Source organism: Pelmatolapia mariae, linkage group LG9 (genome assembly GCF_036321145.2).
Source record: "Pelmatolapia mariae isolate MD_Pm_ZW linkage group LG9, Pm_UMD_F_2, whole genome shotgun sequence".
Lineage (NCBI taxonomy): Eukaryota > Metazoa > Chordata > Actinopteri > Cichliformes > Cichlidae > Pelmatolapia > Pelmatolapia mariae.
Genome location: NC_086235.1, coordinates 13,367,485 through 13,394,629, shown reverse-complemented (window position 1 = coordinate 13,394,629; position 27,145 = coordinate 13,367,485). Strand labels below are relative to the sequence as shown.

Sequence of the window (27,145 nt, the reverse complement as noted above, 5' to 3'; positions counted from 1 at the left end):
AATAAATAAATCAGTAAATTGGACAGTTTAGTTTAGGACAAAAGAAGAAGTGGCAGGCCTAAAAAATATCTACAGCAGATCTGAAAGTATCAGAAAGTATTGTCCTTAAGAAATCCACTAAAGACCTCAAAGGGCCTGAGTGATGCATCTGGCCTTTCAGCTGATCCATCTGCTGTTTACTGAAGACTCATCAGAAATAGTCTCAGTAGTAGGTTGGCCCAAGACTTAAGAAGCCATTCTTAAGGAAGAAAAGCGTGAGATATATAAAATTACAAAAGAACTGGATTGAAAATATTATGTTGTTATGGACCTTATTGTGAGATTTTTGGTTCAGATCATTGTCAGCGTGCACAAAGGAAGTCAGGAGAGACGTACCATCAGTAACCATGAGTGTGTACATCCTATAAAACACGGTGGAGACTCTGTCCTGGTTTGGGGCTGTATTTTAATAAGTGGTGTTGGGGGATTTTGTCAAAACTGAATTTTAAACACACCAAAGCACTGCCAAATTTTGATTCCCCATGTAATATCATCTGGAAAGCATTTAACTGCAATGGCTTCATTTTCCTGCAAGACAATGATCCCAAACACACTGCCATTGCAGTAAAAGCAGACCTTGATGGAAAAAACACACAATAGAACACTATTAGTCATTGACTGACCTCCCCAGAGGCCAAACCTCAAAATTAAAGCAGTATAGGATCATCTTGACAGAGAACAGAACAGAAGGCAGTGGACATCCAAGAAAAAGGCCTTCAAGAGACCTAAAGAACCATTCCTGAAGACTAATTACAATTGTACATAATCTGTTTAGCCTTATATACTGTATTTGCATGTGCATATACACACTAGAAATTTCATTGAATGCTATGATTTTATGTTGCTTTAAACAGTATTAACAGAGCAGGTTTTCCCTTTGGCTCGGGTATGAAATAATTTCACCTTGGCGGATAATTATCTCGGAATAGGAAAATAACAGCACTCAGTTTTTCTTCAGGGGTCTGGAGTCAGCATTTGATATCATCTTCTGTGTCCTGCTTCGTGCAGAGCGTCCATTGATCTTCATCCAAAAAGACCACAATGAGCCATAAAAGCATTTCAGGGCAGTCGCCAAGAAGCACATACTCTAAAGTGGTTATGATGCACAAGGTCGTTAAAGGCTGGACTTTCTCCAACTGTATGTTTGCACAAAGAATAAGCAAATAAATCTGAGACAGGCATGATTATAAGCAGAAATGCACCACGGGACTGTCTTCCTGTAGGATCTGAAGCATTGTAGTGGAAACAGAGGAGAACGCACAGTTAATTTTCATATAAATATTTATTGCAGAGGAGGTATCTTTTATGTACATGCTATCACAATATAACACAATATAAATCTACCAAATATTCCCATATATTGATGCTATAAGCTTGTCATAGAGCAATAGTTATAACAAGCACAATACAGTGGGTTAGAGACAGTATCACTCACTATACAACTTGTAACAGTCCATAAAAGATCAATTTTTTCTTTTCTTTTCTTTATTTTTTTTTGTTCTATCAAGGGCAGTGAAACATCGGTCCTACTAATTTCTTGAATTCATGCAGAAGCCACAAGAGCAAGATTTACGACGTTACAGCGTTGAGTAGTAGTAGTAGTAGCGATAGTAGTAGTTGTATTTGCCTTCGTGTGACTTTGTTTGGTCACAAGAGAATAGAAGTCAGGTTTAAATGAAAGCAGCTAACCAACAAAAATGCACCATGGCAGAGACGACCCAATTGGAGGACAAAGAAGCTACGGGACACGGCATGGTACAAGAACAATGGTCTTGGATTTTCACACCCGAGTAAATGGCTGAGGTTCAAATACTCACAGACTCATTGATGATTTCCAGAGAAACGGACAGTAACAAACACTTGGTTATGTATCACACTGTTTACTACACATACAGCTATGGACTGGCAGAACTGAGAATTCCTGCAGCAAGCACGCTGTTGTAAATTAAAAAAGTAGACTCAAAGTTACACAAAACAGTGACTTCATTTAGTGCTGGGATGTTGCACTGTTATTTTTTGGGGTTTAGTTTTAAAATCAACATAAATGACACCATAAAAATTCCTTCTGTTGTTAAAAATGCTAACATATTGCTTGTTTTTGGTTCTTTTTTTAAATTAAATTCTACCAAAATCATGGAGCCTCTATTCGCTCCATTTCACTTTCAAATATGAAACAAACACATCTTTCCATTTTGAAATAACTTTCCTACAGTGACAGTAAAAGAGGCAGCAGGTTATTCTTCACCCGAGTTCAGTGAAAACGGCAGTGACTCCAACGTTAGGTTTAAATAAAGAAGGGGCTTTTCAAATGTCGCTGTACTCATGCAATAAAATTCTGACTCAGATGATAGATGACGCTTAACATCTGGTTCATAAAGATCACAAGGATCCATCAAAGGATTGCAATCAATCAGTGCTCTCTGACACCTCCCACAGGCTGGAGGTGGAGGTAATTCTCAGAAAATGATATCAGTTGCTGGATTGTTTTCATTTGAGTTGTGCCAAAGAAATTTAGTAATTCAAGAAAACTCACCGATGGGTACTGGCTTGAATCATAGTCATTACCAACCCCTAATGGGTTCTGAGGAAATTGACATGAACACAGACAATTACAATCAGTAATTCTCACAAGATACCATAATGCACTGTGGATGCTTTACTGATACACAACTGCAAATATAAATGGGGGTATTTTTTTCACTTTGATAGTTTATGGTGACTATTTAGACATTTTGATACAAAACACGGAACATCTCAAAACCTTTAAAAGATTTAGTCAGGTTATTATTTGATAACTACCATGCTAAGTTTAATTATGAACTTATTAGGTTGATAAACAACTGGGGGTTCAGTCTGATTTGTATTTAAGTTGAAATGACGCCTAATATGGAGCTGCAAAGAAAAACTGCAGCAGTGCTTAACCTTTAAATATAAAAGGTCACACTATTGTCAGTATTTCACATCATTCAATGACAGTTCCATTATCCAGTTAATAAAAACTTGGATTTTATTTTGGAAGTTATGGCCACTGTTTCTATCATTTAGATAGGATCATACTTGATGAACCTTCATTCATCTCTGTCTGTGTCCAGAGTTTCCTATATTGCAGATTTCAGACTTGATGCACACAAGTATGCTTAATCTGCACTAGACCATAGACTTTGAAACACTATATAAGTAAATAAAAGATGGATGTAAACAACATGACATCACTGATGAAGAGTTGAGTTTGACATTTCGGCTGCTGTTTGGATTTCTTCTCTTTTTTTTTGGAGCCAGAAAGAACCATATGTGGAAGTGAGGATGAAGGTATAAGTCATCAACCTAGTTAACTAACCCAACCTGGTACAACACTGATGCTCTTTACAGGAAGGGTCAGAGCAGACTCTACCTGCTGAGGCGGCTGAGGTCATTTGGAGTACAGGGAGCGCTTTTAAAGACCTTCTATGACTCTGTGGTGGCATCTGTCATTTTTTACAGCGTTGTATGTTGGAGCAGCGGTTTATCGGCAGCTGAGAGGAAGAGGTTGGATAAACTCATCAGGAAGGCCAGCTCTGTTCTGGGATGCACCCTGGACCCAGTGCAGGTGGTGGGAGACAGAAGGACTCTGGCCAAAATAACATCTCTGATGGACAGAGTCTCCCACCCCATGCATGTAAATGTTGCTGAACTGCAGAGCTCCTTCAGTGACAGACTGCTGCATCCTCGATGCATGAAGGAGCGTTTCCGCAGGTCCTTCCTCCCTGCAGCTGTCAGACTGTACAATCAGAACTGCTCCCAACAATCATAGATGTTTACATCAGCACTGTAACTGCAATAAGTTAATTAACCGAGTTCCACTACAACCTGGTTTGCCTCTTATCTGTAGTTATTTTTATTTAATTTAATAACTGTACAGTACTCTCTGTATATAGTAACCATTGTCCTTAATGTAAATATGTAAGAAAAAATTGTGTATGTTTCTGTTCTGTGTCCTGTGTACTGTTTGTTTGTATATGTGTCTTTTTGGCTGCTGTTACAACCAAATTTCCCCTTGTGGGACAATTAAAGGATTATTCTATTCTATTCTATTCTATTAGCGAGCAAAGTCCTGGAAATATTCCTCAGAGACTTTGGTTCATAGTGGCATGATCACACAGTTGCTGTAGATTTGTCAGCTGCGCATCCATAACGTGAATCTCACCACTGGAAGGTGCGCTATTGGATTAAGATTTGGTGGAGGCCATTTGAGTACAGTGAACTTAATGTAATGTTCAAGAAACCATTTGAGATGATTTGAGGTTTGCATTAGCCTACGGGAGCAGCTATCGGAAAATGGGTACGCTGTGATCATAAAAGGATCAGCAACAATACTGGGGTAGGCTGTGGCATTTAAACGGTGATGAATTTGTATTAGAGGCCTACATCCCCTAAGCTATTACAACACCACCAACATGACCCTGAACCACTGATACAGAATTGAACCATGCTTTTGTGTTGTTAACACCAACTTCTAACCCAACCATTCAAATGTTTGAGCAGAACTTGAGGCTCATCAGACCAAAGGCAATATTTTTCCAGTCTTCTATTGTCCAATTCTGGTGAGTCAATGTGAAATAGGCTCAGTTTCTTGTTCTTAGCTGACAGAAATAGCATCTAGGACAGGCTTCTCCTGCTATAGTTCATCTGCTTCAAGGTTCAGAGATGCTCTTCTGCATACCTTGCTTGTAACAAGTGGTTATAAGTATTTTTCTTTCTTTCCTATCAGTTCCAAGTAGTTTGGCCATTCTCCTCCGACTTCTCACATCAAAAATGTCATTTTTGCCCAGAGAACTGCCATTCACTGGATATTTTCTCTTTTTTGGACCTTTCTCTGTAAACTCTAGAGTGGGAATGTGAGAAAATATTAGCAGATCAGTCGTTTCTGAAATATTCATCCCAGCTCATCTGACAACCACAATCATACTTCATTCAGTCAATTAAATCACAGATTTTCCCCATTCTAAATTTCCCTATTAGCAGGTCTTTTTGACCATGTCTACATACCTAAATGGACTGAGTTACCATGTGACTGACTGAGTCGAGATTTGCGCTAATGAACAGCGGAGCTGATGTCCATATAAAATGTCAGGTGAGTGTAAACAAAAACATACCATCATTTTACTCATTACAACTGTTGTACAGACCTCTTGCATAGACTCTTAGTACACTGAAATGCATCATAATCTATAATATTTGTCAGATCACTCACACACTGTAAAGTTGGGCATTTTCAATATTCTCAAGGGATTGACTGACTTAAACATAGTGGGCTCAAGTGCAGTGTAGCACACAAGTGTAGCTAACAAAGTCATCTATCGCTGCAAGAAACGAGGTCCCAGAGGCACAGCAGCATTTCAGGTAGCTCATTTCTTTGACTAAAAGTTACTTTCTGTTGCTACAGCATGGATCTCCACGTTTTCGATATTTATGCTAGCTGCCCTTCCTGACATGACCCAAAAGCGATTCGTGTTTCCTTTATTTTCAAACTTTTTTTTGGCTTTTAGGCCATTACATTAGACTATAATCTACAGATGCATAGCATGTTAATTTGTTTAATTTTGATGGATGATTACCCAGACTAAGTAATAACTTCCAGACAGTTTTAGCTAAGCCAGAAGTCTCCTTAAAAACCTGTGGGACTATCTGGCAAATTTTAGTGGCCACAACTATTATACAGAACCCAAGTTTTAATTACCCAGAATGATTCTGTTATTGTGTAATACAAGTTGCTTTCCTTTTTTTACGTTGAGGCAGTAGGACAGTAAACACAAAGGCAAGAACAGATCTTCTGCAAATTTTTCTGCATCTCATTTGTCCTTTAAATATTGCATCCTCAGGCACACACTTACATTTGGTGCAAGACAAAGATCCAAGCTGGATTCATACACAAAGCTGGTGCAAATAATTTTTCCTTCACTACTTTTGACATATGTGAACATATCTGACACACTCATGTTAACGCTGCTCTCAAATATCACCCTTTAGCTTTTGAAACTATAAAACAGGGTCTCAAAAAAGTGAACTGAAAACAACATTATAGATTTGCCAACACATTAACTGTTTTAGTTGACAAACCGGTAGGCTTCATCTACTCTCGATACCTGGCTGTGCATGCTGTTTATATAATACACCATCACAAAATGCTGAAGAAGAAGACACTCGCTTCTCTTCAGACTGATACAAGACAATGCTAGTTAGATAGGCACATACAGTACATCTCCGCAGACTTGGAAGCATTTTAATCTGCCGAGAACTACAATTAAATAGATCTAAACAAAAAACAAACAAACAAACAAAACATGTCTGAGTTTGGTCAGTGTGTTATATCGTGTGTGATATCATGCCATGTGGTTGAAAATAAGAAGACGAAATGTACAAGTCGGACATAACCTGTCCTCAGTTCTTAATTTGTGAAATTGGCTAAAGTGCTATAGACTGATTTCTTTCCTACACCAAGGACAAAAACTAATAAATTAACTTTAGAGCTTCGAGACCTGCATCCCTCTTTGCAACTGTTCACTTGTTCTTTGGCTTTCACTTTCCCTGTTATGCAATTCAACCTTAATTTTATACTTTCTTGTTTATACACATCAATATTTGTCTCTACAGTCTCATCTAAGAATTAATCATAGCAAAAAAAATGTAAGAACAGCTGACATGGTGAACATGGATGTTTAACATTGCTTATGAAGTGAAAAGACTGAATTAAAAGTTGCATAATTAGTCTACAATTTCTCTTCAGGAGTTTCCTGTAATAATCTGGAATGCTCATCATGACTTTTTTTTTTGTACATTTCACTTTTTTCCAAAATAGATAAAACAGGAACAAAACCTTGGAAAGGAAGGCAACTTGTGGATCAACTTTGCTTCCAAGTCACCGTACTAATAGTAAAAGGTGATATTTAACGATTTCAAAGTGGAAAAAAAGTATACATCAATAATTATAATATATCAGTGGTCCATTAAGGTTGAGTGTCATGCTTTCTTGCTCGACGTACTATCCTCAAAGTCCCAGGGACAAACATCTGCCTTTTTAGCAGCACCTACAGGCCCCCCTTTAGGAGTTGGTTTGCTCTGTTTCACTGCAGAAGCACTTTTGTCTGTACCCGTTTTTTCCTCAAAATCCCACGGACAGACTTCCGCCTGCTTTTCTTTGGCTGCTCCAACATTAGCGCTTTTCCTTTTTTCTACCAGCAGCATTTCCTGGTGACTCTCTACATCCCACGGGCAGACCTCAGCCATTTTTTGTTGGCCGACATGTTTCTCTGAAGATTTACTCTTGTCCTTCACCTTTGTTCTGCTTTTCTCATCATCAATGTCTTTTGATTTTTCTTGGTCAACTGTTCTTGTGAAAGGGGGCCCTTTCTTTTTAGAAGGGGACTCCTTGGTTTTGGGTGCTTGTGAGGGGCTGGGTATGCTATCTGAATTTGGAGCAGCTGCACTGCTGTCGAATTCCCATGGACAGACGTCGACTTTTGATATTAGTGGCTGTAGTGATCCTTTAGGTGGATCTCTCACATCCATTGGAGAGGTTCCCTTTTTCTGCTTTGTCACGTCTTGTGAGTGAGCTGACTCTGTTGGTTTTTTCAGCTCTTCGAAGTCCCAGGGACAAACATCTGCCCGATGTGTTCTGGAGCTTTCAACTGAAGAGGGAGGCTGCTGGGCTTTAGACTGAGACATCGATTGCTTCGATGCTTCCACTTGACTCTCACCTTTGTCTTCCCATGGGCACACCTCTGCTCGAATAGCCGATGACCTCTGAATCTCCTTTGGGTACCTGCCACTGGATGGAGAATGATCAGAACCTTTCTGCTTCTGAGACTTGGCTCCTTTCGTGCTACCTCCATGAACAGTTGTGGTTTCCTTTGGTGCAATAGATACATGCTTTTGAACCTTATTTTCAGATGGAGTTGGGAGATCTTCCACCTCCCAGGGGCATACTTCTGAGAGATCATAGAGGTCTTTTCCCTTAATGGGGTCGGAGCAGATTGTCGGTTGGCTGCCACTAACTGGCTGTTTCATGATTATGCCTTTTGTGGTGCTTTGTTTGTACTCGACTGACTGGCTGATAATCATCTTGGGCTGGCATTCATTTTCTGGCTCTACATTTGCCTTTGTGTCTTTGCTCTTTGGCTGACTCTTCTTATTGCTTTCCTCTGTACCTTGGGTCTTTCCAGTCAAGCCCAAAGTCTTCTCTTTGGCACTAGCAATGACACTGAGGGACTTCTGCAGCATGGAGGCTCTGGGATGAATTGGTTTCTTGTCTGCAGAGAGATTATGGGCGCTGGCTGACTTGCATACCAAGGGAACTGATTCTGTAGATTCACTGGGGGCGTTTATGTTCTCACTGGATGTCTTCTTGACCAGCTTCTTGCCCATAAGTGTATCCAGGAGGGACCCTTCAGCTGTGTTCTCATCAATCTTATCATTTACAGTGCTGCTGGAGTCCTCATTCTGGTCCCGGACGTGATCATAGCTACTGTGTGACTTCTTTAGGGAGAACACCTTGTTCTTCAGTGTCTCTTCCTTCGCTGGTTTTGCTGCGTGAGTCGTATCCAAGGGGGTTTTCTTCAGCATGGAGATGCTGTTACGATTGCTGCCATGCTCTCCCGCCTCCTTCTCTTCACGGCTGCACTGGCGATGCACGGACTCGGGAATCTCTGTGATGCGCCTCATCAGTGAGCGACCTAGCCCTTTCTTAGAGCTTCGCTTTTTCTGGAGATGAGGGTTGTTTGCTAGCATCTTCTTCCTTTTGTAAATCTCCAACTGGGAGTACAGTTTCTTCAGCTCTTCCTACACATCAATGATAAGACAGATGCAAAGTTATAAGTCTTTTTTTAAAGACAACAACCTGGCTAAATAAAAAAAACAAACAAACAAAGGTCGCGCTCAAACACTGCTACAGAAAAGCACACAATCTGCTGCACAGAAAACATGCAGTACTACCTAATGACACGTGACTACAAACAGTTTTTAAATAATGCATTACAGAGTATCACATGCTGAAAAAAAGCAAAGACGGGACAGTTTAGGACAGCGTCAAATAAGAAAACGGAGTGTCTTTTAGTGTTAGGTCTGAAACAGCCTCTAAGCTCAGATCCTGAATCAGTTGGATTTCAATCTGCATTTCCATCCGTGACAGTGAATGCTCCCAAACACCTGGATGTCATCATAAAACCCCCTCCTCTAGATTACAGGCTTAAGGTACCCAAATATTTTGGTAGAGAGACTTCTTCAGCTCTAACAGACAAACAGATATCTCTGCTCACGTTGGCACGTTTTTCCCAAAGGCTGTCGCAAGACCTTATGCCACAGCCATTAATAGAATTGAGATGGCCCATTTCGTCTGGTGTCTGCAATAAAAAACTGCCATGGCTCAGTATTTTTGGAGGATTCAAAAGGTACACAATGGAAATGTAAAAGTTGGTGGAAACACCCCTCACCCTGATGTCCTCAGGGTCCAGGCTGTGCTCACTCCACGCTGACGTTATGCTGCTGTTGAGGTACGATCCAGAGCGACCCATATCCAACTCGTCCTCATAGGCCTCAGACGCGATATCGTCTCTCATGTGGGTGCCAGCAAACAGGAACTGATGGAGGGCGGTAAAATTGGTCAACACTGATTGTTTCCATAACATTTCTTAAGCAAGGAAGGGCAAACAATGCAGAAATCACAATATACATATATAGCTTACTTACTTAACCTAACATTATTCAAGAAGATGGAAACAGTTCTTTAGTGCATTAGTATGTATTTACGTGTCTATATAGCAAATATAAAACATTATATTTTACTGATGAAAATAAAGACCACCATGAAAGATAATGAATAAAATAAAAAGTAAGAATAAAAACAACAATAATAACAATATCTTAAATTGGTAATGCCTAAATGCTGGACAGCATCTAATACCAAAGGAGCTAAATTACAAGTAAAGCAGCATGTAAGCACAGGCTACATATGAAAGGTGAAGCCAATGGTGAAGTGCTTTAAATCTGGGCCAGTGGGGGCAAGTTGAATGGCCAAGTTAAGGCAATTTACTCATATACAGTAGAACATTTAAATGATACTTAAGTGCTGCACAGATTCTTCTCCTTCTTCTTCTTTCCTTCCCTTAGGGGTGTCCACAGGGAATTATCTTCCTCCATTTCACCCTATTTCTAGTGTCCTCCTCTATCACATCACCCCTCTGCATTTCCTGCCTGCCAGATCCATGTTCACCATCCAATAATCCACTATTTCTCCTCTACACAAACCAGTCTTGCCTCTCTAACTTTGTCTCCAAACTGCTCAACTTGAGCTGTCTGTCTGATGTAGTCATTTCTAATTACGTCCCAATGAAAGTCTTAACATCTCCAGCTCTGCCTCCTGTTTTTGTCAGTGCCAATGTCAATGCCATGAAACATACATACATAGCATTCTCACTACTGTTTTGTAAACCTTCCCTTTCACTCTTGCTGCTATCCCTCAGATATAAATCACCCCCAACACTCATCTCCAACCACACCACCCTGCCTGCACTCTCTTCCTCACCTCTCTTGCATACTGTCAAAGTGCTGCACAGCAAGTAATTATAAAAAAAAGAAAACAAGTAAAAGTCAAAGTAAAAGAAAGCTACTTAAAAACAATTTAGAAAAAGAAATTATACATAGTATAGAAAATAAAATAAGGGCAAATAGTCTTCAAAAAAGGCGCAGTTGTAAAATGATCCAATATTGAAAAAGTCAATGAGAAAAGGTATCTTTTTATATGAAACTGGTCGGTAGATGTTTTCAGCTGGAGAGGAATGCTACTGTAAAGTTTTGGAGCTTGAACTTGAACTAATAAGAACTTTAAGGCTAACTGACCTAGGTTGCATGACGTAAAACTGGAAATAAGCCCAACAGATACTCAGAGTGCTTACTGCTGATTTGTTCTATGAATACACACTATTTTAGGCCCCAGTCACCATAGGTCAAGAGACCAGTCAGCGACTCCATAGCAACCTTTGGAAAAATGCATATACCCCAGCTGGTTGCCGAGTGGTTGCTGCACCAAAAACCTTGTGATTTCATTGATCGCTAGCAGTTTGCCAAAATTGACCATAGTTTGCATGCAAGACACTGACTTGACTATGGCAATCTGTTAGCGACCAAAGCAATCACAAGCAGGTTTTTATTACACCACGAAGTAACAAGTAAAATAACCTCCAGTAACTACTCACTACCTGGTTGGTGAATATACATATCACCCTAGCGACTTTTTTAGGGCCTCATAGACTAAATCTATACAAGCTGCTACTCTGTGAGCATGGAGGGGTGCTTGTGATTCAGGGCTGCTGAAACTGAGGTCTCACAGTGATGGTTCACAAACTACAATTATTATTGTAATATAAAGCATCATGAGGCAACTGTTGTTGGGATTTGACGTTATATAAATAAACTTAAATTCAATTAGATACTACATCCATCTTTTCCATACATTTATGAATGTATTGCATACATTGAAATGGTTACCTTAGGAATGAGTAGAAGACCCAGGGTGACAGTGACAGTTAGGTGAGTGTGGGTGAAGAACAGGAGCAGCATCCAGTCTGGATGCAGCTCAGGAGCAAGAGTGAACCTGTAAAAATAAAGACAGAAATCCAGATGTGAAGCTGATGTTAGTCAATTTCATTGACTGCCGATAGGATTTCAGTTTCTTATATTCTGATATATCTATAAAGCTGTTCAGAATCACTATTCAACCTGCTAAATCTCATTACATAAACCAGGAAAGTATTTGGACACAAAGGCTACGTTCACACTGCAGGTCTTAATGCTCAATTCCGATTTTTTGATCAAATCCGATTTTTTTGTCTGCTTGTTCACACTACAAATAAAATGCGACAGCAAATGCGCTCTAGTGTGAACCCTCAAAGCGGCCCGCATGCGCAAAAGAAGACGTCACACACAACGCGCTCTGTTTAGACCCAGAGCAAACAATATTGTTTGACTGATGGCCCTTAATATAAAGACTTCGGACTTTACTTTTCCCAATTTTTGGTTTAAGTTATTTTGTTATTTACATAATAATGTAAATAACCTAATAATTATCCTTTTTGCTGTTTTAGAGGAGCGGTGCTTCAAAGGATAGTTGCAGGTTTCTGTCAGAATCTGCAGATTATACAGTACAAATAAAATGTTCCCGTTTCTCCAACGTTGTCTTCCCAACAGTTTCACTGACATCTACACTGGATGGCCAGGAAGCGTTCGCGATGTCTTATCGGGCGCTTCTCCGGAGCTGACAATTGGCGTCTGTCTTGTGTCAGTGACTTAAAGATGGATTTAATGCGACTTGACCATTCAAACAGCAGTCGCTTTCTAAAACATCGGATATGTATCGGATTCAGTACCACATACGAAAGTGACCCAGATCGGATTTGAAAATATCGGATTTGTGCCGTTCACACTGTCATACCATGATCGGATATGGGTCGCATAGGGTCAAAAAATCGGATTTGATGCGCTTTTGCCTGCAGTGTGAACATAGCCAAAGACACGTCTTTATTATAGTTCATCAACTTTAAAGTGTTCATTCACTACTGAAGTGAAACCTGCATCAAAGCTCTTGGATACAGATGGATGCAGGAGAGAAAGCTACCACCAGTGCAGCAGATTTAGCAGCAGTGTCTGTCTAGTCGTCAAATGCACTCCTGCAGTGTTCCACTTGGGTGATCCTCGTGCCAGCAAGGACACAATATTTTCCTCATCCGCTCAATTGGATTCACAATAAAAACGAGTGACCTTCATCTGGTCAAAAGATTCAGTCTATGTATACATCAGACGGGAACACACTGGGCTAGCTGTGCTGCAGCAGTTGGAGGAAAATAAGATAATTACCATCTGAAACAACAGTGGTGAGAGGAGTAGCTCCAGCCTGTTATTTAGAACGAACTAACAGGCTTTCAGCACAGTGAGACCTCGTGTGCACTAAGGATATGAAGGCATGTCTTGTTAGATGCTAATTCTACCACTGGAGAGCCTCTAACCAAGCAAATGTCATGTAGCAGGCTCATTACGCTGCTGAGGTTGGCAAATGGCTAATTAACAAACAGTTACTGTGGTAATAGCTGTGAGGCATGAATGAAGGCAAACGTCCAGCATATGAAATGTCTCGAAGCTTTGAAGTCTTCTCTCCTTCGTGTTTTGTGATGAGTTTGTGTGCAGATGAGGATTTAATAACTCTGGCATGCTGTCTCCTCTCAGCCTGCAGCATTTCACTGAGCGATCCCCACCACTCCTACGACTCCAGCGGTTTCATTCCAGCATCCCATTTACCTGGACCTGGCTTATACCTGAAGATGACCACAGCCAACACGGAAGCCTGAGCTTTAACTGGTCACTATGGGATCAAATAGCAGGTTCTTCATGCAACATAAATGGATGGCGGATGCCTTTAACTAGCCCCAGTGCACACTGGAGCCCCAGGTGGCAACCAGACGGAATTAACCCACCACACCAGGCAGTTCTCCAGTTTATTAAGGACCTCATCTGGCCATTTTCTGCAGAGGAAAGCCTCACAACAATGCTCGAGAGGCTCGTTAAAAGAACTGGCCAAGCAATCACAAGAGCCAGATGTTCAAAAAGACATCAGAACACTTAAAAACTCACATTTCTTCCAGTAAACTATCGATCATGCACAATTTATTGGTAATGAATGATAATAAAGCTGCCAATAGTTCAAGTAATTGATGCTGTCTTAGAAAAAAAAAAATCATCCTGACATGGTTCATTAGTGAATAATGTGATGGAGCTGAGCTCTCAATTAGGGCGGCTCGAGCTAGGAGCGGCTGTGGCAGTGTCAGCTGAAACATCTCATTTATTAAAACTGCACATTGCAGCTATTTGACGTGTAGACTGGAGGGAGAGGGCTGATTTCACTATGATCAAAATTAACTACGAGCTGAACAGAAGAGTTGAGCTAGCGTACACGGAAATCAGGCGATCTACTGGAGGATATAAACATCAAAATGACAACCCAAACACAGACTATGATATTAAATATGGAGCCAGTACGTACAGGGAATTTTGCAAATTTAAGTGACAACATTTGCATGCTGAACACAATGTATTTATTAGTAATTATGCTTAGAGCGCTATGTGGGTGGATTCGAGCCTTACTGTTATTCCAGTGTTAAGGTTCTGATTTTTGTGTTTGTTAAACTTGGACTTCGCTTTTGCTTCCTTTATTATTCCATGAGATTTACATCCATTTACGTGTGCACACAGAAAGGTCCCGAGCTGGATTGGAAATTTCACCTTTTCGCTTTGAGGCAAAAGTGACACCGACTACCATCCAAATAAAGCAAGCAAACAAACAAACAAACAAAAAACCACTTCTTCATCTTAAATATCTTAAATAAAAGTGTCTCTTTTTCTTCTAACTGGTCCTGTCAGTTATGTTACTGTCAGTTATCATCAGTGTTAGTCATAAAATAAAAGTTGGAGCGTATTTCAAGACAGAGGAGTATTACCCAAAGAAGCTCTAAATTCAGTATTGTATGGAGTATAACAGAATATAATTTGTGATGCTCAAAGTGTTTTAGTAAAAATTCTAGACAGATTTATTATATAAATAAATAGAAAATCAGTTAAAAAAACGTTTTCAGTTTGTATATAGCATTATAACAGATGATGTAAGCTGTAGGCTTCTTACAGTATAGCACAGGTGTGGGAGTTTACTGCAAAAAACTGTCTGTGCTGAGTCAGAAAACACAGCCTGACTGTACAAACAGCACAGGTTTACCTGCGTATCTGCTGATACTTAAAGGTCTTGTATTATGTCCACCTTTAACAAGTCTCACTGGACCCCAGAGTAGAGCCTTCCCAGTTTCACTTCAAGACACCTCACAGATTTTTCTATCACACCACTGTATTCTTGGTTTGCATTTTGGGTTATTTTTGTTAAATTAATTGATTTTGCTCGGTTTCAGCCCTCTTCTCATCAACTCTCTGTAGCTTTAAATTATTTGAGCTGCTGCTGCCCATTTCCAGAAGAGGGCAGTACCTTTCCTGCCATTACCACAAACAACCTGAACCAAAAATGCAGCAGAATAATTCAATTCTGTGCCGTAACCTCAAAGTGTCTGAGAAGAGCTGCTGGTTTGTACCAGGTCTGTACATATGTACCAAGAATCTGAACAGACTGACTACTTTACACAAAGCAAAAATGTTCTTATGCAGTACTGATAACATATAAGAAATTTCTAGCTGATAAAAAACCTTTCCCTCACTAGTCTGCACCACAAATACCAGCTGGTTGAATAAATAATTACTATTTTACTCATGTGCAATAGTTAACTGTTCTCAGATGCTACACAGCAGTATGTGATTTAGAAAATGAACAGTTGTATGCAGGCTGTGAGAGAACAAGCTAGTATATAATCACTGGAGTAATGTGCCATGAAGTACACCACAGGCGTGTGGATGCTAACCTGCAAAGAAAGGAACACTTGGCAAACTAATCTGACATCATGAGTATGATGATTTGCAGTACAAAGTGCAGCACTGTTGAGTGACATTTAAAATTTGATTTGATTATTTAAGAATGTAATTAACAGTTTCAAGTGGTTCCTAAATATAAGCACTGTTTACACAGTCGATTTTTATCCTCATCCATTAGATTAGGCTACATTTTTTATGTTTTTCGTACTATTGCTGGTCTGCTGGCTACCAAATGCAAAGCAAACTTTCCCCCTGAGCTAAGGGTCGTCCACACACGGAGCAATGTGGTGATCAGAGAACATAAAATGCCAAAGATGTTCAGCAACTTCAAGCGATAATAGGAGAAGTGAGTGGGCCCCTCGAGCATGAGCAAATACAGCAAATACCAACAACGGCGACCCCCTCATATGTTGATCGACATATGAGGGGGTGGCAAATAAATTAGAAGGTTACCTAGGCAACCAAGGACTGAATTGTCCAAAAGCGACCAACCATTGAACGACCAACAGGATGAGGAGGCATGTAACTGATAGCTGGAAATTTTGCCATTTTGCACACCTTCTTCAAGGCTTCATCTGTTTTTCCTGTCTCTGCATAAAAGTGAGTTGAGCTGTAGAGCTCCGTTTCTAATTGTCATCATGGGTTTTTGCTATGCAACACGATGCAAATTTGAGTTGAAAATTTTTAACCTGTGCAAATGCGGCTTCGCCTCTGTTTGCAGTGCCCAGTGTGAATTTGCATCAAATCACCTCACGGGATTGAAAACGTGTTCGCGGTTTGAAGGTTTTCAGACTTTCTGTCATGACATTTCCTTGAGATTCATTCTGTCTTACTCGAAGTGCTATAACCAAGAGACTATGTTGGCAGTTCTCTGACCTTATAACCAAACTATTTATCTCATATAACTTTTACTAATGTTCTGGTATGATGCAATAATACGATAGAATATATTTGCTTCTTTTTTAAAATTCAACAAAAAAAAAAAACCTCACGGTGCCAAATCACTGGGAGGAGGAGCTCTTACCTGATGATGTAGAATATAGCTGACAGCACAAGCTCATTGTGAACAGCGATGGCCATGTAGCGAGGCTCGTGGAAGGCCGAAGGCACAGTCCTCACGGCGTAACACAGATAGACCGCCCACAGCAGGAAGAGGAACTCGGCTGGGAAGCGAAAAAACAAAAAAGAAGCTGTAAACACAGCGAATGCTCTGGCCAAGAAATCATTTCAATGCGGCACACACTCCTTTCATGGGCACCAACCAACCAGCCACTTCACACTCCAGCGCACACATGGAGCTGCCACAGATGGTTGTAAAACACACGTATACAGGAAAGTGGCCTGCTCGACAGACTCATTTGTAACAGCTGTGGTTGTATTCTCAGGGCATTAAATGAGTCCCCGTGCACCTCCGCGGCAGCCTCACATAAGGTTTCCAAGGTATCCAGCTCCGCAACTGTAAACACGCCAGGTTGCTGCCTGTGAGGGCAAGTGAATCATGTTTCCTTACAATAGGAACAACAATCACTGCAAAGTGACTCATTACTGTAAACGCCTTCCTGTCCGTTGTACTTCTTTTTTTGAATAATTAGATCTCAAACTTTTATTTTTGTAAGTAAAACTATTTACTCGAGACAACAATAGAAATAAATTAGTTTTCTTCGTTTCTTGAAATAAAATAGCGAGTGAGAGCAACGAGGGAAATCTAACAATTTTTTAATGGTTTATTCAGAGCATTTGTAAATTATTTATCAACCTTTGTGGCAGTAGTTCCAGCATATTAATCCTTTAAAATGGGCAGATTTTTTAATTTTTTTGTACTTGATTATTTTTTTACAGCGTTAAACAAAAAATGTTTCTGGTATGTTAGCAACTAAAAGACTTCATTCACAAGTTTAGCTACCTCAAAGCCTTTTCTTTTTCTTTTTTTTAACATATATTCTGTTATAGAATATAACTTCTATAGAATAACTTCTATAGAATATAACTCAGTCTTTCACTGTTACCAGTAACTTTCTTTTTTTGTAATCTATCATGAACCTCCATACAGTTTAGAGTGGGCTTTGTGAAACCGATTATACCGAGGATTTGCAGACAAAGAACTGCTAACCCAGTGACATTAACTCATCCCTGTGTAGGAACACTTCTAGTGAAACTGGGACCATTTTCCTTCAAAATAAAAGCTGCACCTTTTGAAATGCTGAGGTAAAACTTCTACTTTGATGGGGAGCCTTCTCCATTTCCAGTTTGCGTTGCACTTTTGCTAACTACAATCACTTGGGTAGTAGTTGGCAAGTATTTGCAGCCAAGCTGTTCGTTGCAAATTACAGGTGACCAAGGCAACCTACTAGCGACCAAAGCAATCATAATGAGCTTCTTAGTGCAGCATATCATATTCATTATGTTGAATAACGTGCACACATGATATCACATGAAGAAAAAGAGACCTCTCTAGGTTGTATGGTGCAATATTTAAAAAAAATACTTACTACTCACTTACTAATTTCTTTAATGTAATTAGTGTTTCTGTGTTCTATGATATTCAGTGTTGGGCAAGTTACTTTGAAAAAGTAATTAATTATAGTTACTAGTTACTTCTTCAAAAAAGTAACTGAGTTAGTAACTGAGTTACAATATTCTAAAAGTAATTAATTACTTGAAAAGTAACTATTGCGTTACTTTAAAAAAAAATGGTTTAACCCTCTGGGGTCCAGGGTATAATTGGCCATTTTTAACTACTTTTGATTTTCCCTCCACATTTTACCTTTAAAAACTATTTACTTTGCCTTGTTTGGTATCATCCTTTTCAGCACAACCTCACGTGTCTGAATTTACAGTCATGTTTTCATTTTGACATACTGTATTAACACAATTGATCTAAAATCAGACAAAAAACATAAAATCAGAGTAGAAAAAGTTATATTTTTTTACTGTAACAACCACAAACATGTTTATTGAATCATATTTCATAACTTTAAATGCAAATATAAATTGTCAATTTTAAAATCATATGCACAAGTTTCGCAAACAACAAAGTTATTTGCATCCATTTACCTTTTACCTTGAGTTTTTAAATAACCATTTCAAACTATTTACAGAACAATCAGCTGTTCTTCAATAAGATGCCACACAGATTATTTGCCACTCCAGAAAAATAATTTCTGTCCACTATAAAGGAGAACATCACAGCCTGATACCTGCAGGTCTGACAGCAGCAGGTGTATCACTCCTGTTTCTACCTGGAGACAGCAGTCGCCTCATTGTTCTGACACACTACACAAAACTATCCACAACACTACACACTAACTACACAAGACAACACATTAACTACACAATACAAACACGCTAAACGTCACAAATCTCTCACATCTCAAAACTCGCTCTCTCTCTTTGTCGCCGTCACTCCTAAAACGTCCCCTGTGTGTTTTTGTTTTTTTTGGGGTCATAAGCAGAGAGTGCTTGCTAGCGCTGTCCTTAGACAGTAAACGTGAAGAAACTATTGAGGAAAAACGCCGCGTGTATATTGTTTATCATGACTCTGGTTTTACGTGGCCTATCAACACAATTTATAAACTGGTATATGTCACCTTGTTGCTTTATCTTTAAGTGGTCGTGTGATTGGCTTACCACGAATACTTTATTCTTCCTCAGTCAAACAGCAGCACTCATGCGATTGTTTTGCCCCCTTAGCTCCAGGTGTTGTGCTAGAGTGACCGTGACTACCGTCCGCGGGAGCGCGCGCAGCTACTTAAAGCTGTAGCACCCAGATTACTTACAGCTACTTCCGTGCAACTGATATAAGATGCGGTAAGCTGAACACAGCTTCAACCGTCTGTTTGTTGAAAAATAGTAACGGACCGCATTTTCTTGTTAGTAACTGTAACGGCGTTGTAACGATAGAAATACTAATTAGTTAGATTACTCGTTACTGAAAAAAGTAACGCCGTTATTCCCATGACTGATGATATTTAACCTTGCCATGGGTGTCACAAGAAACTAACTCGCACCAGCATGTGATTTGCACGAGAGGCTGTGTGAGGGATGAGGAAGAGGAGTGTGCAAAAGAAGTGTGTTCTCTTACCATGACTGCTGATAACTGCTTTTTACTGTTTTTATGTTTATAAAGTTAGACTGCACAATATTAATATAAGAATCCCGGTGTGCCTGTACTGTCCTCTACCCCTACACATGCGAGCACGTGATAACAACTACTGAAAGTGCAGTTTCGCTGCATGCTTGGGTCTTAACAATTAGTCTTTATTCGATAGGAGCTCATTTTTTATGGGATTGTTTCTGCGCAGAAACACAGCAAAGCAGAAAATACTACAATTAGATCTCTTGCTGCGAGCAAATGCAGGTGTGGATTTCTAAATCTGAAAGATTTATTGCATCTCTGTGGGTGTAAATTATAAGCTGCATTCAGGTGGCATCAGAGTTGCCCCGCACATCCATATTGCCAAGCTATTTTTACCTCCTAATAAACAGAATGAAAATGTGTCCTCAGTATACAGTAGCGCAGCATGGCGGCCCGGCTGGGGGTCCATCTGTTTCCCAGAACTCTAAAACGACCACAGCGCTCTCTCATGAAGCCTGAGTCAGCAGACATAAACCAGCATGCAGACTTGCTCAAAGTGAGATGCTGCTCTCAAAGCATCTTTGATTTCTCATCTGTCTTCATCTGCTGCTGGTTGCCCTTCCCCTCCTGTGTACAACACAGGAAAGCATCCAAAAGCGTAGCACCAGTAGAGAGGATTAATGTCTTCTTTTGGGAAACATTTCCAAATGTACATGGAAGGGAGTTGTCTTAATCATCCAGCTTCACCCCATCACTCATTCTTCCCTCATCTCACTTTCAACTCCCATCGCTATCATGCCTAACAAATCACTTCTTAATTTCACGTGTCCATCAAGTAACCCACGTTTCCTCACCACACTACGCACATGCAGAGTGCGGCACATTTAAATCTACTCACAGCGCCCTGCAGAGGCAGAGGGCAGTAACGGTACTTACCAACAGCCATCATATAGTCCCAGCGATCCAGGAGGCACATGCTGAACTGCAGCCCATTGGGCGTGTAGCCCACCTCGATGAGAGCCAACTTCGTGTCCGGGTTTTGACAGACGGCAGATGTCCAAGCCACCAGGAACCAGCAGACGATGAGCAGAATGATGCCCAGCAGACGTAGCACTCGCCAGCTGGTCATATAGGGGATCCTCTGGGCTGTACGGGACAGGAACACCTTCAGCACCCTGTGGAGGGAGAAGCTCACATTGAGACTGTTTCACAAAGTTTCATGTAAGCCTGTCGTCATTTCAAGTAAACAGAGTATCCATGAGAGGGAAATACCTCTACACTCAGTGTGCCTTGAGTGTATTTATCTTTTTATTTCCCATATCTGCTAGAATTTGAAACCTTCTACATGCAAAAACTCTAAGCAAAAAATACATCATAGCTGCTTTACACACTGGTTTATTAGTCTATGGCAATATTAGTATCGGAAAAATATTGCTTCCACAATATGAGATTATTTTGCTTTAATTTTAAGTGTTTGACATAAATACTGAACAGAAAACTAGTATTTCCATTTTCATAGACTCTTATTAAGCTTTATAGCAGCCATTCCCAAAGTCAAGAGTGCTGCGGCCCACTTAAAAGCCAGAAAATCCCAAGGGGCCCACTCATTCTTAAATCTTCACTTTAATCAAAATGCAAGAGAAAGTGATGTATTTCCTTGAAAAGTTTTATTCCAAAAAACATAAACAATGCAGGCTGTTAAGGCTATAAATTGTTGATGCTACTTGGGTGTATGCAAAGTGTTTAGGTCAGTGTGTGACCCATCTTCCTCCTTGGACACGAACTTCACTCACTTGTGCCAATAGGAGTCACTGAACTGAAACGCTCTGCTGTGCTATTGCAGCCTTTCAAAGGATTTTTATTATGTGCTGCTGTGTCCAAACAAACACGGTGAAAACGCCGACGTCAACTCTGTGATCAAAAGTGGGCCTGGCAAAAAATTAACCTTGATGGTGGATGCTGATGTCAAATATTAGTCTAGTCATGCTGTCTCTTGCAAAATGAGAAGTATACGTCATATTACTGCAATGAAGGACTTGAATGTACATGTATAATCAAATGACCTATGAGTAAGCACTTTGGCCAAAGTGGAAAGGAAAAACTCCCTTTTAACAGGAAGAAACCTCCAGCAGAACCAGACTCAGGGAGGGGCGGTTGGGGAGAGAGAAGGAAGACAGGATAAAAGAAATAGTATTATGTGGAGAGCAGTGAGGCTTCAAAAGCACTGGATCACATCATGATGGCTGTGTCCATCTTTCATGCTATCTATTGTAACCACTGCTTCAAACCTGCACATCTCACTGTGTGAGGCTAACTGTGATCCAGAATCTCTATCTAAGGGAATGGTTCTCAGTTTTTCTGGCATGCCTCCCTTCAAAAGACAAAACAAGTCACTAGTAACCTCTTGCTTACTTATCCTGCATAAATCATATTTCTTGAACATAGTTTTATTAGATGGTTGAGCCATTTGAAAACACTGGTACAAGGTAACCCTAGAGTAGAAAGTTATAGCAAGATTTCTTTTTTTATATGGATGAATTTACCTTTGTTAGCACCATTTCCTGTGAACTGGCTCCAACATGCTCAGAATCGATGATTTTCTCGACCATATTAGTTCATGAAATTTAACCAAGACAGTTTATCTGCCTTAAACTTACTAAACATAACAAAAAGAACTGAGTAGGGTTGAGCGATTGGACGAATATATCAACTATCGACGATAGGCTGAGCCCATCGGCAATCGTTTTTACAAGGTCGATTTATTTGTTTATTTGCCCATGAGTAAGTTTGCTAATAATGATGGAGCTAATAGAAGCAGTCAACAGAAAAAAAAATAATAGCGCTGTTTTAACAGCACCCTTTTTCATCTGCGAGCAAATGCACGCTCCTAAATTCTGTGCCCAAATGCGTGTTGATGGAGCTGCAGAAGTTGGTGATAGCCTTGCATACTCAGCCGCATGGTGGACACGTACATGCTCATGCAAGTTAGTCGTGTTTGAGTACTTTGTTCACACTATACGTCTGCACAAGTGGCACACCGCTTTGGTTACATCCTTAGGTTTACCTCTTTCATCCCAAATTGGCAACTTTATATTTTTTTTGTGCTGTCAGCATTAACGCGACTAACGCGTTAACGCCTTAATCACGACTAACACGATTAACAATTAACCCATCTGGAGCACAGACTGAATCAAACTGCCTGAAATGTCTCTGTCAACACATTTCAGGCAGTTTGTCCAAAGTTTGTTCATTCTGCACTCCAGATGGGTTGAACCCGTTAAAAATTTTAATTGTGATGACCGCGTTAACACTGACAGCCCTAATTTTTGGGGAAATTAGTTCATCCATGTTTGGTCTTCTGTGTTGTAAACAGCAAATCAGTCCGTGCATGATTACATTGCTCCGCCCATCAACAAGTCTGCGCATACGCGAATATATTGCCGATCGTCGATTATTGGACTGACGATTGTCGGTTGGAAAATTTTTACATATCACCCAACCCTAGAGCTGAGTGATCAGAAAAGAAAAAAACAAAGCAAACTTATTGTTTGTCACCTCACTAAATGGGTGAAATTTTACATTATTTATTAAAAAATGCTAATATGTTGCAAACTTATTTCAGGACTTTGGTTTAAAAGAAAGTGTGCCTTGAGGTATGATTAAATAACACTTTTTCCTGAGTTCCTGCAAAGCAGCGCAGCAGAAAAAAACTGCTAGCAATCACATTTGCAGCACTTATTCCACCTGCCAAATCCACAGACTGTGGAACATGAGTTAAACTCTGCTCAAGCACATCACCGGCATAGCTATTCTTAGGCTCTGCCCTTCACGCACATTGATGAAGTGTCCACTGCTCTCTCCACTAATGAGCCCCCCATCAAAAATTGATCTGTGCAATATGTTAACTTGCACCTCTAAGGGTGAACTGGGCCCCAGCTCATGTTAGCCACATCCTCTTAATCAGTATCTCCATTAGCGCATTTTGACAGATTCACCTGACAAAAAAAGGCCTACAGATGAAGAATTTCATCACTGTCACTTTAAATACAGTGGACCACCCTGTCTCATTAACAGCTATTCACAGCTGGAGAACTCCCCCCCCAACACCACTCCACTGCATCCTCTGGCGATGCTTTCTCTTCCTGAGTTCTGTTTTTGTCTTTTTCTCAGCATCTGTCATTCAGGACTTTGTTAAATATGGAGCTCATTTGGGGCCAATGCGCGCCGTGTTTTCTTAATTACTTTACCACTTAATGAGGCAGTATAGCCTGGTGATGAAGTAGCTGAAAAACACGCTGCCTTGACACATCACAGGACTCTTTATCAAAGGATTAAGAGGTCAGATGCAATGTAATCTGATAAGTGCTTCCAGGGATGGATAACAGTGTCGAACTGTGGGTGAAGTACCTGTACAACTTAAGAGTCAGCATCCCGTAGACGGTAGCGAAACCCAGCAGTCGAACCCAACGCAGAAGGATGCAGCGGAAAACACTGGGCTGGAAGTAGAGAATCCCAACCTGGAAGAGGACAGAAGAAGCGTTGAACAACAAAGGTCGTGAAAAGAAACTGAAAAATAAATAAATAAATAAATAAAAGAGCCACCCAACTGTGAGTGTTTTTTCTATCTAAATGATAATGGGCCCTCTTTCCCTGGGAAATTACATTTAAATTCGTGGGAAGCTGCTGCCTCATTGTGCTCTCAGTGGACGTCTCTATAAACAGTAAAGTAATCTTATTTAAATGTTGGTTTTCTCCAACTGTTCTCCTTTAGTGTCGCACAAGTGAATGAGTGGGTTTATGCAGTTTAGTTTACTGTACATCCTATCGCACATTAAGTCCCTCTATAATCAGTTACTTGCTTTGTTTCACCACAGAATCTACTCACGAAGCTATTTTGCTTGTGTTCTCTAAACCTTTTCTACTTCCTCTGCCACCTTTCATCCATCAAAGGGAATTTAAAATACAGCAAAAGTGACCATCAGTGTGTATCGCCGATGCTGCAGATGAACTCAGTGTGTTTTGGGGCTGTGAACTTTTTTTTTTATAGTGGTTTTTGTCAGCAGATGGTGTTTCCAGGGATGTCATGAATGTGTTGACATAAAAGATCAAATGCTGCTTGAATTCTAGGACCTTTTTGCTCATGTCGGCCAAAAAAAAAAAAAGAGCACCAAATTTTTATTTTTTCTCATATGCTACAAAGAGCAGCTCCATCTGCTGATGAAGATCATGTGCTATGATCAAAAGGTCTGGGCATCAGTTGAGCTCATACACTTGGACTTACTTCTAGGACTCAAGGATCAAAAGTTTTGACCATACTAAAATTACTATGGCTAAACAGCTGCTGAGCTTGCTTCTCAATAATGAAAAAGTAGCATTTGTTGAGCACTTTTCTAGTCTGATTGCGCACTAAAAAGTACCTAACAGATACAATATGTACGACAGCTGCAGAAACCACAAAAGGTTTGCTCCAGTAAAAGGTATAAGATTGCTTTCTTAGAACAATACTTGTTGGTGTACGGCAAAACTATGTGCCAATGATCAGATTCCCTTGATGAAAAAATAAATAAATAAATAAAAACTTCAGAAAGTTTATGGTCCAGGTATGTTGATATATAACCTATTCAAGAAGGGGCAGTGTCAAACAGAACAATAAGTGGACACGACCACCAAAAATGAAATCCAGAGGAAATGATGTGCTCACAGTTGCTATGAGACAGTAACTAACTAAACGAATATATAACAAAGTTACAAAATATAACAAAATAACTACAAATAGCTGAAATTATAAATATTCTAGTATTATTAAATATGCACGCAGTGTTACTGTATATGCATATCGTAAAATTAATTATACATACTTGACGTTGGGGTGCCCATCTTACCATATTGTCAGAACCCTGTGAAGCCCAGTAAGTAAAGGAGCTTAAGCTCGCGGTTACATCCAGTAACTAATATTTTTCCAGCAAAATTTGTATTTGGGAATTATTTTCACTGTATATTTTTCCCTTTGACACATTTTAAGGGTATAACCACTCATTTGTAATTATCTTACAAGCTTTATTAACAACCATAACAAGAACAATGTTGACACTGCATATCAAGGCTGAAAATTCCCTCCACATTGTACATGGATTGACCCCCTAAATCTAGAAGGGTATCTGGATGAGATAATGAAGACATTAAGATAATACCTTCAAAACTTCCTGTTACAAGTGACATTAATTTATCACATATGTTTGTGAAAGGACATAAAATGTCAAATTTTCCAAATCCTCAGATCTAGATCCAGGTCTACATATAAAGTTAAAGTTCCATTTCTGCTAAAATCTGAATGCAAATCCAACCATAACCTTTTGAGAAATGTCACTAAAAAGTAAAAAAAATCAGACCGAACCAAACACATATCGCAAAGGAACCAAGCTAATAAAATTAATAATGCTAATAATTTAATAACTCAATAGAAGATTACTTAAAACACTGACTATATTTGAATCTCGTGATTTGCCAGTCATCATTTTATGAGCAAGATAAAGCAGTGTGTGTGTGTGTGTGTGTGTGTGTGTGTGTGTGTGTGTGTGTGTGTGTGTGTGTGTTATATGTGCTTTCAGTGCTCTATCTCATTTATAAATAATTGTTTCAGCTTGGCCAACCTTTGGTAAAAGTTTGAGCTAAACTTTGACCAGGTTGGAATTGGTTGTCACTACTTTTTAGTGTGATTTTTAATTTTCAATTGAAAAAAAAAAGAAAGAGACTATATTGAGCGCCGGTATGAATATCACAGTGTTGTTGGTGATTTGATGAATTTAATGTCTAGCTCTTCCAGTCTGGCAGAATGAAACTCATCCAGGAATAGTCTCCCAATCTTTAGGGATTTAAATCCGCATTCATCTCTATAGTGCATTGTTTGAACTCCAACACACAGCGACTCAGCTCAGATAATCTTTGAAAGAAACCTTCTGTTAACAGGATAACATCATAATGAGTGACTGACGCTCACCGCTTCGCTCCTAAAATGCCTCACACACATCGTCAGGGTTCAGCCAGTGCTTTGATATTGTTGCGAGCATACAAGTAAACAACCCTTACACTACAATGATTGCATAATAGAGCAATTAGGAATGAAAAACAACTGACATGTTCTGCACATAGTGTCTCAGATATAACACTCAATGGATAAATGTCTAAGAAAGAAACAGGTAGAGAAATTTCTATTAATTAGCATTATTTTTTCCAATAATTATAATTACTATAGTACAACTAATAGTAGTACTACTGCTGCTGCCACTATTACGGGAGGTGAAACCATTTTGGTAGAGTCATTTTCATGAGAAATTTACCTTTTATACATCAATACATCATTTCATAACCATCCTTGGCATTATTTAAAAAAAAATCATCATAGAAAGCTTGCCCTTGAGACACAGAGGGCATCCTCCTATGTTACATCTTCACGAGTAGATTCTTCTACAAAGACCTGAGCATGCTAAACAGTGCCCATCCATGCTGGTAAAAAAACGCTGATGGTCTTCCAAAGACATAAAAAGA

At 39.7% G+C, this 27,145-nt stretch overlaps 1 protein-coding gene across 2 annotated transcripts in view; it reads right to left on the bottom strand.

Moving 5' to 3' along the window:
* Window positions 1-1,332: 1,332 nt before the first annotated feature.
* The window catches only part of gpr158a (G protein-coupled receptor 158a), an 87,645-nt gene continuing 61,832 nt past the window's right edge, over window positions 1,333-27,145 (bottom strand). The window contains exons 6-12 of one of the 2 annotated variants that reach the window (XM_063483345.1): window positions 24,008-24,117; window positions 20,537-20,775; window positions 16,550-16,688; window positions 11,557-11,662; window positions 9,504-9,650; window positions 9,330-9,413; window positions 1,333-8,853 (exon numbers count right to left, since the gene is read on the bottom strand). In XM_063483345.1, coding sequence (XP_063339415.1) covers window positions 7,036-8,853; window positions 9,330-9,413; window positions 9,504-9,650; window positions 11,557-11,662; window positions 16,550-16,688; window positions 20,537-20,775; window positions 24,008-24,117 — 2,643 coding nt within the window. In that variant the 3' untranslated portion in view covers window positions 1,333-7,035. The remainder of the gene's footprint in view (window positions 8,854-9,329; window positions 9,414-9,503; window positions 9,651-11,556; window positions 11,663-16,549; window positions 16,689-20,536; window positions 20,776-24,007; window positions 24,118-27,145) is intronic. The other variant, XM_063483344.1, reaches the window with a different exon arrangement.